The 16,877-nt window shown below is 55.4% G+C and overlaps 1 protein-coding gene across 2 annotated transcripts in view; it reads right to left on the bottom strand.

The window, feature by feature from the left end:
* ADAMTS10 (ADAM metallopeptidase with thrombospondin type 1 motif 10) overlaps nt 1-16,877 on the bottom strand; it is a 101,246-nt gene that overhangs the window by 46,490 nt on the left and 37,879 nt on the right. For both annotated transcript variants that reach the window (XM_054013284.1, XM_054013285.1), the window contains exons 4-9: nt 16,389-16,548; nt 11,386-11,603; nt 9,232-9,315; nt 8,498-8,643; nt 4,078-4,121; nt 2,463-2,568 (exon numbers count right to left, since the gene is read on the bottom strand). In XM_054013284.1, coding sequence (XP_053869259.1) covers nt 2,463-2,568; nt 4,078-4,121; nt 8,498-8,643; nt 9,232-9,315; nt 11,386-11,603; nt 16,389-16,548 — 758 coding nt within the window. The remainder of the gene's footprint in view (nt 1-2,462; nt 2,569-4,077; nt 4,122-8,497; nt 8,644-9,231; nt 9,316-11,385; nt 11,604-16,388; nt 16,549-16,877) is intronic.

Here is a 16,877-nt window from a genome sequence, read left to right as displayed (position 1 = left end):
GTCTAGTCTAATCGATCCAAGAGCGCTCTCCCGACGACTCCTGTTCTCCAGCGCTGCGAGAGGCGCAGGCAGAGTCAATGGGGGAGCGGCAGCAGTTGACTCACCGCGGTGAAGACACCATGGTAAGTTGATCTAAGTACGTCGACTTCAGCTACGTTATTCACATGAAGTTGCGTAACTTAGATCAATCTCTCATGCCCCCCCCCAGTGTAGATGACCAGGGCCAAGAAGATGAATCGGGAAGGCCAAACTCTGCATTTTGCAGACTCAAAAACATCTCCCTCAAGACAAAACTGAACGTGTACAAAGCAATTGTTATCGCCATCACAACACATAGCAGTGAGACATGGCAACTTACCAAGAAAGAGACGCAAAAGCTGGACGCATTTCATCACAGATGTCTGAGAAGAATATTGGGAATAGGGTGACCAGATCACCCAAGTCAAATATCGGGACGCGGGGGGGCGGGGCAAAAACACCCTTCCTCCGCAAGCCCTGGAGGGAGGCCCCGGAGATGCAAGGGGAGCGCGGGGCCAGGGTGAGTGAGAGTCCGGCCTGGCCCTGAGTGCAGGCAGGACTCAGTCGGGCAGTAGGGAGAGGAGGGGGGTGGCCGCTTCCTCCCCCCGCGGCAGTGGGAGCTGCAGCAGAGGCTGCTCCCGAGTCCCGCTGCCGAGGGGGGAGAACAGCCGCCGCCTGGCCCCGCGGGCCGCCCCCCTACTCTCCCTACGGCCCGACTGAGTCCTGCCTGCTCGGGGCCAGGCCGGACTCTCACTCACGCCGGCCCCACGCTCCCGCTGCGTCTCCCGGGCCTCCCTCCAGCGCTTGTGGAGGGAGGAGGAATGGTGAGCCTGGGGAAGAGGCGGGGATTTGGGGAGGGAGCCAATCAGGGGAGGAGGGGGCGGAGTCGGGGCAGGGGGCGCGAGCACTTTCGGGCTCCGGCGCATTTCCTTGTTTGTCCAGTGTCCTGACCTAACATCGGTCGGGACGCGGGACAAACAAGGAAATATCGGGACAGTCCCGATAAATTCGGGACGTCTGGTCACCCTAATTGGGAGTAACAGAGAGAGAGGAAGACGAATGAAGAAGTCAGAAAAATGACTGGACAAGGCACCCTCTCACAAATAATCTACAAAAGAAGACCTCAGTGGCTGGAACATGTGCTGAGAATGGAAAACAAACGCTTACCAAATGCCGCCCTTGAATGGAAGCCAGAAAAGGCAAGAAGAAAGAGGGGAAGACCACGAATAACATGGAAACGAACAGTTCTGAACGACATCAAGCACCTCAACATGAAATGGGAAGATTTGGAGAGAAGGGCAGTTGACAGGCAAGGATGGCAAATGTGGGTAGCCCAATGTGCAGCAAAGCACGGGATGGACTAAGGTCTGACTCTAAGGTAAAGTAAGTCTCTGAGTAATGAGTGCTGAGAGCCTGATCCGGCGAGGTTATCGCCTGCTGATGGCAACAGGAGTTGAGTTCCTACAGCATTTCCCAGGATTGGGCCCTTACTGACTAATATTCTCCCCTCCCCCGAATTAATGAGACTCACTCTGTACTGGGCTTGTAACGCAGTATTATAGGAACATGGCATTTCCTCTGTTTGACTAGACCATTGGGCTGCCTACTCCACTGTCCCGCTTCTAGCTTCAGAGGATAGTGTAATAATCCTGACCACCCACAATGCACCTCAACAACTGTGCATGAAAGCATGTGGGGCAAAACTTCCTTCCTGACCCATGGAGGTGGCAGCTGAAGACATGGAGCATGAGATTTGATTGCTCTTAGCTTAGCCTATATAACTACAGGATGGTATTCCTGTCATTCTTGATATGTGTCATTGCTAGGCAGGATTAAAAAGGAGGAGGTGCTAATTTGAATAAATGTATTCATTATGATTAAATATTTCTACTGAGGAGCATGTGCATGTGAGGTAAATGGGTCCCGCCGTGCAAGGTGCGGTACAAACATATAATAAACAACAGTCCCTACCCCAAAAGTTTACACAAGAGAAGATAAAGTGTCAAGGGGCTATTAGTGCTTAGGCTTCAGGACACCAGTGCATCACTAAGGTCAGGAAGAAATTTCCCTTCCCCATGATACATTGGTCCAGGTGCATTAGGCATCACAAGCCTTCCTAGGATGCACGGAGCATTGGCCACTGCTGGAGACAGGACAATGGACTAGGTGGACCAATGGCCTGGTCCAGTATGAGCAAGAAGTGAGATCTTCAGTCTACATGGACTACTGGTGTGATCTGCTTTGTCCCGGAGTGGGGACATTGGGCTATCTGTTCTGGTGGGTTATTGAACTGGATGGACTGTTGGTCCCACCTCGCATGGCTATTCCAAGGTCTTTACACTGAAGATGATTCTCCAGTTGGCTACTGGTGAGAGCAGCCCAAAAAGGGAGGTCTTTCCTGTGAAGCGACTCCCCGGGGGAACGCTTCCGGGTGTAACACTCACGTGTGGCCGATCTCATGGGCAATGGTGAAGGCAGTGGCCAGCCCGATGTCCTCGTTGATGCTGCAGCTTCTCTCTCGCTCACACATTCCTCCCACCGGGGCCAGCCCTAGGAAAGGCAGCTGTGGTTGGTATGGGGCCAGTGAGGAGCATTGGTGGCGGGGTGTAAGGCCACAAGCCATGTTTCAGGGTTAAACAGCGGGCTTTGGGCTTAATGTTAATTTGGAGTGTTAACCTGGCCCGGAGGGCCTGACTCTTTTCATTGACTTCAGTGGATTGTTCATCAGGCACAGGAGGGGAAAGTGGTTTGCTGGGCTCTGGCACCCATGTCTCCAGCGACTCCCAGGGCTGTTCACAAACTCGCTTTGCCGCGAGATGGCTGGCAACAGCAGGAGGGCTTGGAAACGCCAAGCGCCAATAAAACTCCACCAGGCTTCAGATCTGCTCCCCAGATTGTCTACACAGGGAGGAAGTGGGGCTGGTCACACCAAATGAGCCCAGTGGGGACAGAAAGGCCCATCCAAAGCCTGTCTGAATATCGGTCTATAAAGGGCCGAAGCCACGGTCCTGCCGCTGTCCATTGGAAAGAGACAAAGCCCAGATCCTGGGCTTCCGCTCCAGGGGTTTGATTGGCACCCATCACCACTAGAATCAAACCTGTGTCCATCTGTGCTGCTCAACACCTCGGAAATATCTCTGGGTTCCTCAGTCCCTCTGCACACACAGCGCCCCGGGCTCAATGCCGGGCACCCTTCCACCCGTGGAGGCAGAAGCAAGGCAGTGGGGCGAGGGGGGGCCTTTGGTTATTTGTTAAGAGCATAGATTCCTACTGACAGGTGCCATACTGAGACAAGGTAACCCTCTATGTACCTACAGAGCAGGTGCAAGCTTCCCACCAATCTACCAGAACAGGACACAATCCCATGACGAGTGAGGAGCTTGTCCTCCACGGCCTATTCAGTTCTTGGCCTCCCGGGTGGACCACCTAGCCTCTAAGAAGTTGCTTTGAGATCCATCCCATCTATTTTACTTTTGGGGAGTATACTCAGCCCTCCCTTCCATGACCGCTCAGTTCAGACCAAACTTACGGAGACCCTGGGTATGGGCAGTACAAGAGGGCAGAGCCAGAGAGAACTGCGGGGTCTGTGTCCAGCAGCGGCAATAAAGAATTCCCTTTGTGTTCAGAGTCCCAGCTCTCTCCTTGGCAGCTAGGGAGACTGGGCTGCTAACCAGCCTTCAGAATGAGACCAGTTCTGAGTTACTGGGCTGGAACTGGACAAGGGATAGAACAGTGAAATGGTCCAAAGCCAGTCACCAGACCCTTGGCACTAGGTAGATTTTTTTTTTAAACACTTATTGAAGTAAGGAGGCAGTGTGGCCTAGACGATCAAGCATTGGACAGGGACTCAGGATACCAAGGTTCTGTTCCCAGCTCTGTCACAGGCCTGCTGGGTGAGCTTAGGCAAGGCACTTTGCCGCTCTTTGCCTCAGTTTCCCTATCTGTAAAATGGGGCTACTGATCTCTTTTGTCAAGCATTTTGAGATCTACTGACGCAAAGCGCTAGAAACGAGCGAAGAATTAGTTACAACAGAGTCTCTGAATTGGGCTCTTACCTACCTAAGGTGCCACATGGCTTGTTCTTGTAGATGCATATATCGTATCTGAAAGATAAGAAAGGAAAGAGATGAAATTAAACCAAAAAACTGCAGGCTGAAAAGATGGCAGCTTTCATTAGACCTCCATAGTTTCCTCCCAATGGAAAAAAAAAAATCATGGTTTTCTGGCTAATTGCCAAAGCATCTTAGCCCCACGGGATTTTCCCCTAGGATAGGTGAGCACAGATCCTTTGGATATTTGCCATCCGGCTTCTCTGAGCACCTGTATTATCACAGCCTGGGTCTCTGAAGGTTTGTCTACACTGCACCGCATGGCTGCGAGTCAGCTGACTCCAGTTCATGGGGCTCGGATGGCGCAGCTATAAAACTGCAGTGTAGATACGCAGGCTGGAGTCTGGGCTCCGAGACCCACTCCTCTTATGAGATCCCAGACTCCAGCCTGAGTCTAAGGGTCCACACTGCCCCGCAGCCCAAGCCCTGCAAACCCGTCAATTGACCCAGGCTCTGAGACTCGGCGCTGTGGTGTTATTTATGGCAGTGCAGACGTCCCCTGAGATGCCAGGAGATCTTGGGAACCGAGCAGCAGCAGTGCCCCTCCCGCTGGAAAATACCCTCCTGATTTCGTTTGATCAAGAAGAAAACGATGCCGAGATTGAAAGAAGGAAGCGAGCAGCAATTTGGATGGCCAATCACAGCACCTGTTCTACTGACCTCACTCCAGGTGAACCACCTACTACCCATGGGGCCCTGCTCCCAGTGCTTAATTTGTGCCAGGGCTTGCCAGGGCTGAGCCCTGGCACCTCCGGGCCTGGCCGTTCAGAGCCCCGGCGCCTCCGGGCCTGGCCGTTCAGAGCCCCGGCGCCTCCGGGCCTGGCCGTTCAGAGTCCCGGCGCCTCCGGGCTTGTGAATGTAAAAAAAATTGCTCGAGTCCCGGTACCTTTTTAACTACAAATTAAGCACTGCCTGCTCCCCAATAGACTTTCCCATGAGTGTCCGAGAGCCTCACATGCCCCAATTAATGAATCCCACCTCAGGCTCCCTGTGAGCCACCTTTCACAGATGGGGACAGCGACGCACAGGGAGGTTACGGCAAGACCGATGTTTCCCAAAACAGTTGCTCATTTTGTGTGCCTCGGTTTCCGGAGGAGTCCTTTATCCAGGCTCAGACGGGGGAACCCGAGCAAACTCATGGCCGCGCTTTGGACAATTTTACGCCAGCAGAGATCTCTCGGGGCACCTGACCTGGCTGCCCTGATCTCAGCACGGCTGGAGTGGGAGGCGTCAGAGGGCTCGGAACAGGGCTTGGCTCTGCGATTCGCTTTCCCCATTAGTCAGCCCCAGCCCAAGTCCATTGAGCTTCAAGGCGAGGAGCGTGACGCATATAGTCTGTCAGGATTCCTTCACCTGGGGGGTAGGTACAAAGAAAAGCCAGAGCTAAGCGCCAGATAGGAATACGCAAGGGCTTTGGGAATTAACAATTCCGTGACCCCGGCCTTTCTTGAGTTGTTATACCGGTGTGTGTGACAGAGAGAGAGAGAGAGGATGATGAAGGGTGGGCTGGAATAGCAGGGGTGTTGCTGGTCAGGAGTGAGGTGCATTGGCAGGGCTGCCTGTGGGCCCAGGGCTCAAAGGGTGGAGGATGCGGAGTCCAGACAGAGCCGTGAAGGGGCGGGAAGCTCACGTGCCAGCCAGCATTATAAATCGGCCTCGCTACCGCTGGCTGCCTCACAGGCCCTGAAACCGGGGAGAAAAGCAGCTTCCAGCAGGCTATGGGTTAAGAGTGACAATTGCTGGTAGATGGCTCCTGGCCCTCTGGCCTCCCCGCTCGCTCCACGTGTCCAAACCCCTCGCCCTCGACAGGAAACCGAGCGAGGGGGAAACATTCGCCGCTTTGTTTCGAGCGGATTCCGCTAAAGCCTTTGGAGGTTCTGACTTGACACGTCTCCGGCGGAGGCAAAAAGCCCACAGCTCAGCAAGATGTTATCGGGAGACAGGGAATTTATTACAGACAGCTCCAGATGCGGTAGGCCCTTCCCAGGGCTGGCGCGGGAGCTGGCCCCGGGGACTTGGGCCCAGAGAGTCTCTCAGGGTTAGTTCAAACATCTGGCAGGAGGCCGAGGAATTCGGAGTCAGCGTCCGCGTCCCACACGCGGCAGCCGCTGCGAGCCAGGGAAGGTGAAGTCGGGGCTGACAGGGCTTTGGCTTGCCCCTCCCCCCCACATCAAAAATTTCACAAGCTCCCCTGACATGAGCCAGGCTCCGTGCAGCTCCGAACTGGAGCGAGTGTGCAGCGTGCTGGGGAGGCCAGCAGGAATCGGCTCCTGCTTGGAGACTCCCCGCTCTGCTGCTTTCATTTTAGGACCTTCCCCCTTCGCTTCCTGGAGGAAAAAGGAAGGCGCAACCTCCCCTCCCCCCCACCCCACACTGCCCGCATGTAGCCCACTGCAGTTGCCCCAAACTTGGGACGTCCAACCCGTCTCCACCTGGAGCCCCCCACCATTAAAACGGAGCCTTCCGGTGGGCGAGGGGCGGCCAGTGCTGGCTGCGGGCGAGCATCGAGCAGCTGTACCGAAGCCTTCCAAACATGCCTGTCAGCCCCCACGGACGTGCCAGTCTCATGCCCCATAACCAGTGCCGGGCTCTCAGGGACCCCCGGCTTCTGTCTTGCTCAGCCAACGTGTCACAGGTGGGGCTGGATCCAGTACACAAAGCAGGTCCAGCATCCCAGTGCCAGAAGAGGTGCACCCTGTTTGGCCAGGTAAGAGGGCTAGAAAGGATCAGGGTGAACCTGAGAAAGGAGAGGGCGGAAGCGGCTACTGGGAACGGAGCAGGCTCCAGTGGTAAAGGGGCAGGAGCTGGACTTCAGGGGAGGGTGCAAGGAGGCCTTTAAACGAGGACTAGAGCCAGGAAAATGAGGGGGATGAAAAGTCAAGCCCAAGCAAGGCAGAAGTTCAGTTTACGTTTATACTTTTAGTTTGGGATTTTGTGGGGAATTCCCGGGGAGAGTCCTGAGGCTCGCGGCCCTGGAGGACGGGAGAACCCAGAGAGGCTGTGGGGGAGAAAGCCTGACAAAGGTCACAGTAGGAAGAAAAGCCCATGGAAGTAGCACCGAGGAGCTGGGGGTTGTAGGATACCTGGGCTGGATCCCGGTGCACGGTTCCCTGGCCAACCACTAGTACAGCAGCATGAGGCCGGAGATGGGGGACAAGGATACCTGAGGTCTAAGACACTTGGGGCTTGCCTTGGAGCAGAGACTGCATCAGTCAGGACAGGGCCGGTGAGAGCTGCCAGAGACCGGGGGGCTTTGGAAGGTCCCCAAAGGAAGTTGCGGTTGGTTCCTGGGAGAAGGCTGAAGGCAGGAGAGCAGCAAGAGGGGTTTGCTGGCTGACTTCCCCTAGCCAGAGGACCAGGGCTGAAGACAGCTGAAGGCCGGAGAGCAGCAGAGGGAGTTGCCTGCTGACATCTAACCTGGAGAGCTGAAGCCGAGGGCTGGAGAAGGCTGAAGGCAGGGGGGCAGTGGAGGAACTTATCTGCTGACATCTCCCTGCTGCAGAGCTGGACCCAGGGGAAGAGTGAGAGGCCCGGGGGAGTGAGGGGTGCTCCCCTGATGATCTCCCAGAAGAGAGGCAGCGGGAGTCCCTCTCGGAAGAGTGGGGTTACACTCCAGCTGGAAGGACTTGGGTGGCAGTCCTGGCAGAAGGACAGGAGAGGACCACGCCAGGTACAGCAGAAGACACTGGAGAGTGGAACGTGGGGTACCGAGGGCCTAGATGCCCTGGGATTTTAAGGACTCCATGCGCAGGAGGTGACAAATGGACTATGGGTTGGGACTGATGTTTTGGGATATTTGCACAATGTTTCTGTAATAAACTCGATTGGGAGGGGTATTATTGAGGCAACAGAACCTGGAGTACAGTTATTGGGTCTCCGAACGAGGGACACTGAGGCAGACGGGCCTGTTGTGCCATGGCGTGCCTCCGGAGAGCACTCCAGGTGGGGCTACCCTATGCCCCAGGTTAGTTAAACCCTGCACAGTTCTCATATCTGCACGGTGGTCATACAGAACAGTACGGCCCAAAACACCTGGGCACGTGCTTCTATCCCATTGATTTCAGCACATATCCTTCTGGACAGGCGGGGCGAATTCTGGGAAGGCATCGAAGGACTGTCAGCACTCACGGGGTTTAGCCTGCGTCCGCACTGCAAAGGGTGGGTTACCAGCCTGGCAAAAGCCTCGCTCGGGCTTTAGCCTATAGCCCCAGAAGGGCCAGCGAGCCTTGGGGTAAAGCAGCTCCATGCTGGGGAGAGGCGGGTTTGTGTCTGGATGGAAGAGGTTTGGGGGCAACACCTGGGTAAGTGTCTGGGTCACCTCTGCAGCGAAGAGGGACCCGGAGAGCACAGCCCAGCAGCGGGGGCCTTACCTGGTGATCAGCACGGCGGTGTCGTGGTTGGCTATGCCGTTCTCGGGGATGGCGTTCCCATTGCCGTTCCGGTTCACAATGGATTTCTGCCACTTGCAGAAACTGTCCAGGGATTTCCCAGCGTGGTGGTTAATCTCCAGAGTGGGCTGGAACGGAAGTAAGAGGAGAGCGTGTGACATGGGGAAGGTGCACTGCCCCTCTCTAGATGAGCAGGGGGCTAAGTCCAGCACTGCTTCCCTCTCCCATTGCACAGTGGGGCGGTGGGCATGGACTGGTTGGCAGGCAGAGGCGGGGAAAGTACAGCAGAAGATGCAGGTCCTGCCTGCGAGTAGAACGGCAACTGGCTCCCTGCAGCAACCCCTTCTCCACTCTGTCCGAACAGAGAATTAAGCCCCCAGTAAATACTTGGGTCCATGCAGGGGCACAGCAGGTGAGTTCTGATGGAACAAAGGTGGTCTGGTCTCTAGCCCAGCAGGTACCTGACACATGCACAGCAGGTGTGCTGCACCTGGGAGAACCTGCTTTGTTGAGCAGCACACCAGGTGCGCGCTGCATGGAACCCGGACCACTCAGCAGCAGTTCACAGCTTTGCCACACGGGAAAAAATACAAGATTTCACAAAGCCAGGGCAGCACTGCAGGGTCAGGGGGTCATGACTACACTGCACAGCTGGGATGGGGGTGGGGGGGTTGGCAAAGCTCCCACACTAGCCAGAAGCTCCGCTGCCACCTTACCTGGTCCTCAGTGAGAAGGATCAGACGGGTCACAAGGATATTGACAATATTGCCCAGACTTGAGTCCTGGAAAAGTTTGGCAACCTGACCTCCAAGAAACAAGAAAAGACAAGTCTTAAAAATGAGCTCAGCATTGGGGAGAGGGCGTCTCACGTGCCCGCTGCTGCTTTCTGCTGGAAGGAACCAGGTCTGCTTGAGCGTTTATTGGTGTGTAGAGGTCTCGCCCTGCACTGCAGGGAGGCCTGGACTCAAGATACAGGGTAGCCAGCGATGGGCTGGAGCCATCACACTGGGATCTGGATTTCGGAACCTAACAAAGGCCAAGGGTGTTCAGATCGGGGCTTTGGTTCTGCCCTGAATCTAACAGAAAGCGCCACCTCTCTGGATCGTCTGCTGGAGCTCAGAGGGTGAAGGCCTCTGGCTTTGGGGCTGCACTGTCCTTGGGTCTGAGCGTTGCTGAGGACCATGCGTAGGTGCAGGGAACAACGTGGTGAATGTTTTACATCACGTGCAACAATCGGAAATGGGCTTATTTTCAAATCTAGCACCCGCCTTAAACTACACACAGAACAAGCCCCAAGTCTAGCTAAACGGTGTCCTGCAGGGGACGGGGCAAAGAGCCGGCAAAGACAGGCTTTCATACCTGCTGTCAACAACTTCCCAGCCTGTCTCCTCTCACGGGAAGACAGGAGTCAGCACTCCCAGCTCACCCCCTGAATCCATCTCGCCTGCCTCTGTAATAATCCACACCTGGCCCTGTTGGGTTCTGGGGAGGATGCATTGAGCCCGGGAACTCAAATAATTATGGGGGACAACAGAAAATATAACAAGGGCAGGTGTGAAGGTCAAAGGGTCAAAAAAAGGGAACCCGAAGCGGACCATCAAGCAGAGAACCCCGGACAGCGCCCACTGCTCCTCGAAGGTGTCAAGGGAGCCAGCGGACGCCGCCTGGAGGAACTCTGTCCGGATGCGTGAACAGAGGGAGGATCGGAAATAGGCCCCAGAGTCGCAGAGAACCCCCTCAGCCATCATCCTCTCCCCGGTGTTGTAGATGGCCACTTTGGCCATCGCTAGGTGCTGCAGAGGAAGTCCTTCCCTGTCCATAACTCACCTGGAGACCTGAGCAGCATTGCATGGAGGGATGGGATATAGTCCTTCCTAACCCTCATGTCAATCAGCTTATGCCCTGAAGCATAACGATGGCCGCTCTGTTTTCCCACGTGTTTCACCCTTTCTCTTGCTCTATTCGCAGTGCGGATCATAAAGGAGGTGCTGTTTAGAGAATGGCTTTTGGTCCCCCCCTAAGCCTACAGCTGGGGGCTTCAACCTTTTTTCATTTGCGGATCCCTAAAACATTTTGAATGGTGGTGCAGACCCCTTTGGAAATCTTAGCCATAGTCTGCGAACCCAGGGGTCCATGGGCCCCAGGGTGAAAACCACTGCCCTACAGCACAGCTGTATGGGGCTAGACTTTGCCACTCCTAGTCAGATACCTTAGCACCCGACTCCAGAAGTGGTCCCCATGGGCTACACGAAGAACTGTAGGCTCTACCCGGAGTAAGGGGTGGCATGTAATTGCTCCACCCCAGCAATAGCCGTGGAGGGCTTTCTGCTCCCGACACCCCGCACCCTGGGGGCGGGGAGTAAGTTACTGCAGGCCTCCAAAGGGGCTGCCCATTCCCCACTGCTCTCTAGCCTCTCCTTATCCATGTGCTGGCAGTGGGAGCACTGGGTCTGCCCCACACCAAACCCGGACCCAAGAACTGGCTGGGTCGATCTTACCCGCCTGAACAAGGAGGCGGGGGCAGAGCTTTCTCCCGCTTACTGTGCCCTGCTCGGCCGAGTGAGATACGGGCACCCTCTGGCCTGTTTTGATCCGCCCTCCCCAGCAAATACACAAGTTGGGTTTTGGGTCACCGTGTTTTAGGCCGACCAGGCCATGTCTAGACTCAGGTTGTGACCTGTCCCAGGGCTGCCGATGACCCTCCAGGAGGTGGGGCGCCCTCCGAGTGCAGCACTCTGCAGTCTACCTCCCACCTGCTCCCTGGCAGCCGATCCCGGTTTGCCAGCAGCGTGGGCACACGGCTGTCCCCTGGCTCCCATCCCGGGGGCCACAGGGACCCTGGCGGGCCGTGATGTGGGTATAACACTTACAATATTCATGATGGCCAGGATGTACTGCTCTATGTCCCGCCGCCCGTGGTACCCCACCATCATTTTATCGGCCACCACGAGGGTCTCCACGTAGCGCTCGGTGCTGACGGATCTCTTCAGGGGCAGTTGGCCTCGTTGGCTGTTATTGCTCGATGGTTTCAGAGGGGAGGGCTTGAGCGTCCGCAGCCACCAAGGTCTCCCCTTCCAGGGCTTCTCATCTGAGGAGAGAAAGGGGCTTTCTGGCTTTGGGGTGTGCTTTGGTGCGCGTGAATGGGATTCATCACAACCCTGTCCTGCCAGTTCCCCTTGCAGCCCAGCCCTGGTAGCCACCCTCCTCGCCATCTGCCCTTGCACTTCAATGCCGAGGTGGGCGGCACCTTCTGCTACCCCGAGCCGGAGCCCTTTCCTCAGCGCGGCCCGTGCTCTGCTCTGTCGTGGGGAGCAGCTGTGCAGATTTAGAAACTACAAAGAAATAACCTGAAAACAAGGCAACGGCAAATCATTTTCTTCTCCTTTTATCTGCCGGGACCCGAGTTTGAGATTCGGGATTCCCCCTGCAGCAAGAGCTGCAACCTCTAAGGGTACGTCTACACTGTAAAAAAAACAACCCCACAGCAGCGAATCTCAGAGCCCGGCTCAACTGACTGGCGCTGGCCGGGCTCATGCTAAAAATAGGGCTCAAAAGAGCAGCGTAGACATTCCCGCGTGGGGAATGGGGCCTGGGCTCTGAAACCCAGTGCAGAGGGTGGGTCTCGGAGCCTGGGCTCCATCCCGAGCGGGAACGTCTACGTGGCTATTTTTATCCTCGCAGCAGGAGCCCGAGTCCATTGACCTGGGCTCTGAGACTCACTGCTGGAGGTTTTATTTTGCCGTTTGGATGTACCCCAAAGCAGCAGCAGGACTGTGGTATTTTGCTGCAAGCTTCAAGAGCAGTTGGTGCCCCCAGCTGGTGCAGCGAGCCCTCTGCCCCCCAATTGGCTGCCTCCCAATGGGTTCAACCTCCCTGGGCACCTTCCCCACCGCCAAACACTCCTGGTGACTTCCCCTGGGGAGAAGCATCTTGCAAGGAATTCTGGGAGCTGCGGTCTGCTGGAAGGCGGTGGCCAATGCTCCCACTGACCTCACCGACTGGGAAACCAAAGGCAGGGCGAATTCATGTCCTCTCTGTCCTGACGTGGGACTCAACCCATAACATCCTCCTGGGCGGGAATGCGGCCGTGTCTGGCCATCAGGGAGAGGTGACTCTCAGTCACTGCCTTGCGGCAGCTCGGGCTAGCCCACTGGGGCTGACGGGGAGGAGCTCTTTGTTGCACACAGGCGAGGCTGGGCTGCTCAGGCAGTCGGGGCGCAGGGGACGGGAGGGAGTGTCGCTGCTGCTGCGGCAGTTGTGCTGTGGTTGTTCTGAGCTGTATTTGGCCCGTGGCTCTTACTCTGTGGTCTTTGCTTTCCAAGAAACAACTGGGAACAGCCTTGCGTTCGTCTGGAAGCCGGGGAATGTGGCAAAGAGTCAGCCTTGTGTAACGCGGGACCAGGAGAGTCCAGGTCGTCTCCTGATGCTCCAGCAGGCACAGGTGGGACGGAGCTCGCCTCAGACCCCGCCTCAGGCACCAGCCCTTAGAGCTGCACTTCCTCAGCGGGTCAGGGAGATGCTGGATTTACGTGCTCTGGGTCAAACGCATCCTGCAGTGACATTCAAACTTGCCAAGGGCCTGGGGCAGCTGCCTCTCTGCATTCTCTGACCCTGACAGAGAACCCTGGAGCTTCTCCTTTCATCTTCCTTTAGTGCGATCAGCAGGAGCCTACCCAGGGCAGCCTAGGGGAGGGATTGTCGCCTTGCCCCACATTACAGACAATGGGGATGAATCTCAGATCCCCCCTGCTCCCAAAACAGAGGCCCTGGCCCCAAAGGAGAATCTCCCCGCCCACTGCAGGACCTACCACACACTATGTATTTCAGGTACATATATAATATCCAAGTGTCTGACAATCTTTAATGTCTTCTCCTCACCAGGGAGGCAGGGCCGTGCTGCTCTCCTGCATTCACAGAGGGGGAACTGAGTCACAGAGGCTAAGTGGCTTGCCCCAGGACACACAGACAGTCTGTGGTAGAGCAGGGAACAGGGCGCAGGTGACCCAGGTCACAGGCTAGCACCCTAACCACTGTTCTTCAGCTCTACACACCCGTGTGCATACACCACACAGTGCATTAGAATATGATGCATAATCAGATCAGTTAGTCCGTAAGCTCTCTGTGGCAGGGAGCAGTTCTCTGCCGGCTGATCACAGACCTGTGCACGGCGCTGGGGATTGGTACGGCTGGCACGACAGAAAGGATTCGTGATAATGAAATGGGGCCCGTCGGTGGGGGTTCAGCATCGTTCCGCAGAATGGAGGTCGCCACAAATTTTGCAGCTGGAAAGGGCACTTCTACTGGCACCCTCTGGGCCATCCGTATCTGGGGGTTCATCACCTCTAAAGGAGTCCTGTCCTATGCTCTTCTAGGGCCGCCCAGTGGAGGGGTAAGAAAGGAAGGTAAATATATAACTGCCCTCCTTTCCCAATACCTCCCAGAGCCCACAGTCACTCTCGGAAGCTGCTGTTTCTCTCCTGTGAACGGCTCCGGTGTTCTCACCCTGTCCATGGAGCATCCGACAGCATAGCAGCGCAAATGTGACTCACACTGACAAAGGGAAGTGTAACGCTGCAGCCCAAACATGGGCCAGGCCTTGGGCTCATCCCACATGGCAAAGGGGGGGCAAAGCCCCAACTCGCCACAGCCGGGGCCAGAGATCCAGGATGAGGGGTGGAATGGCATCATCCGCACACGCACTGACATTCCTTTACCCAGGGTGTGCCCCTAAACACCAGGCACTGATACACAGAGCACGCCTCTAGCACAGACACAGCACACACACAGACACGGCACACAGACACAGCACACACACACACTCAGCACCAGAGACTCACCCAAACATACAGTACCTCACCCCACACCTCCTCACACAAACACATCCACACAACCCCTACCCCCAACACAGAGATACTCACACAAGGCACCTCCCTCCCAAATCCCCCCTCTAAACAGAACCTCCCTCCCAGGACCCCCCCAAAAACCTCCCTCCCAGGTTCCCTCCCCGCACAGAATCTCCCTCCCTGCTTCGCCCCCCCCGACAGAACCATCCTCCCAGGTCCCTGCCCCCCAGAACCTCCCTCCCAGGTACCCCTCCCCCCCGATACCGTTCCCCCCACAGGCACCAAAACTCATGGTACTATACCCCACTCAAAGAATCACCCAACCTACAGTCCCCCCTCACATGGTGCATAGACACTTCAGCTGTGCTCACCCCAACGTAACAACGCTCACCCACCCACCCAGAACGGAGAGGCCCACGAACACTCACCAGCATACACAGATACCCGCATGCACAGGACATGCTCAAGATGGCGCCTATGATGCAAAGTCTGGATCCAGGTCTATGGTTTGGGGGTATCGGGGTCACACAGACACTCATGCTCACCAGCTCAGTGTCTCATCCTCAGACTGCGAGGGGAGGGCGTGAGATGAGGAGGGATTCCTTCCTTTAACCCTAACTGTATATATTTTGATCACCCACACACCCACACACACACACGCACATTTTCAGAATGTTATTCATCATTACCCCCTTGTGCGTGTGCATCCTTTAATTACATGAGCACATGCTAATTTTCCACAGCACCCCCGCCTCGCTCAGCGCATCGGATGGATGGCGCTCAATTAACGAGCAACTAGTCCAGGTTTTCTTTTCTCCTCATTGTTCGATGTGGGTCCCTAGGCCTTATTCGCTGCATGCTATTCATCCAGTCTCAGACTCTCTTGCACCCAGTCCCAGTCTCCTTGCCCAGCAGTTTCCCTCTCCCCCCCACCCAAACACCCAGTCTCAGTTTCCCTCTCCCCCCAACCCTCCTGCCATCCTCTGGTCTCATTCTGCCCCCAAACATCTCCAAGCTCCTTGTCCCAGTCTAATACCCCAACCCCCACTCCAGCTCTTGTCCTAGTTGAGTCAGGTGGCTTCCTTTTTCCCAGTGCCTGGGCTCTGCAGGGAGAGGGGGACATTGAGACCACAGTTGAGACTGGCTCCCAGCTCTCAATTCCAATGCCTGAACCAAGACCTGGCCCAGCAAGTCCTGTTCAGTGTGGACGGAATCTTCAGGAAATTTAACACCAAAGCTCTAGAAAGTCTCCACTGAGCATGTGCAAACTGGAATTTTTCAAAGGCTTATAACTTGGCCAAATTTGGGTGGATTTTCATGGGGGCAGCAAAAGCCACCCGCCTGCCAAACTTCAAGTCCTTGCTACAAAGCATGGGGTTGCTAAAGCTTCTGAAAGAAAAAGGTCACCAGGATTTTTTAACGTTAGCAAAGTAATACATTTTTTACTGCACCCATTCTCGGAAACGGCTGAACTGCGTTGGCTGAAATGTAAAGTTACAAGCAACGGGAAACTGGGTCTTATAATGGAAAGTGTCAGGGAACCTTAATAATAGCCAGGTGCTGCCAGCCCTGCCTATAACTATCATAGCTTCATGTAATCCCCACTGACACCGAAGGGACTCTTCATTCCTGTGTGGTGACTATGGCATGTATACAGGGTTAGTCCCCGTACGGGCACTTGGAACAATGTCCCTAGTCGAGTCATCTGCCTGGATTGAACTCCCAACCTCTGGATCTAAAATCTCTTTGAGCTAAAGAACCAATCCCATTAGTTTACAGGCAGTAGCTGACTCGTGATCTTTTATATGTGGCCTAAGCGTTAGAAGGGGACAGAGGTACAGTGTGATAGCCTGGTTTACATTTGGTTTCCAGAGTCGGCATTCCTGGCCTCTCTGAAACAAGCTCGGCGACGCCAGGTTCTCATGGATGGGAGAGAAATCTGGCTCGATCAGCGGGATTCTCTGGCACACACGGAGGTGACTATCATAGCGTTGGGGAGGATTTGAGGGTTTGTCTGTCAACATCGATACCTAAAACACCGCAGGCCGCGTCCATGTGCGAGTGCTGCAGAGACGATCGCTTGTACACAACATGGGGGCTTCCCTCGCCTTCACTCCCTGTGCTCACGTTGGCTCCCAGGCTGAGAGGCTCAATGAAATACTCTTCCTCCTCGGCAACGATCACCCCGTGCTGGAAAAGGAGAGAGGGAGGGGGCAGTGAGGAGGGAAGCAGGGTGCTGTCTCCCATCTGCAAAACTCCACCCCCCCAGGGGACAAAGAGGGTAAGACGCATCAGCTGCTGTGGATGAAATAGGAACAGAACTGAACCTTCACACAGAGCTTAAACCAACATAGCCTTGCTTGCGAGCTTAGTCCAGGGTTGATTGTGGAACTACGAATGTTTTCTGGGAGCATTCACATATTCAGTAGTAGCCAAAGTCATACCTAGCTCCTATATGGTCCTTTTCATCCATAGAGCTCAAAGTACTTTACAAAGGAGGTAAGCCCTTTAAAGGTATT

Source organism: Malaclemys terrapin, chromosome 24 (assembly GCF_027887155.1).
Source record: "Malaclemys terrapin pileata isolate rMalTer1 chromosome 24, rMalTer1.hap1, whole genome shotgun sequence".
Taxonomy (NCBI): domain Eukaryota; kingdom Metazoa; phylum Chordata; order Testudines; family Emydidae; genus Malaclemys; species Malaclemys terrapin.
The sequence above is the reverse complement of the archived record's forward strand: the minus strand, read 5'-3'. Positions and strand labels throughout refer to the sequence as shown.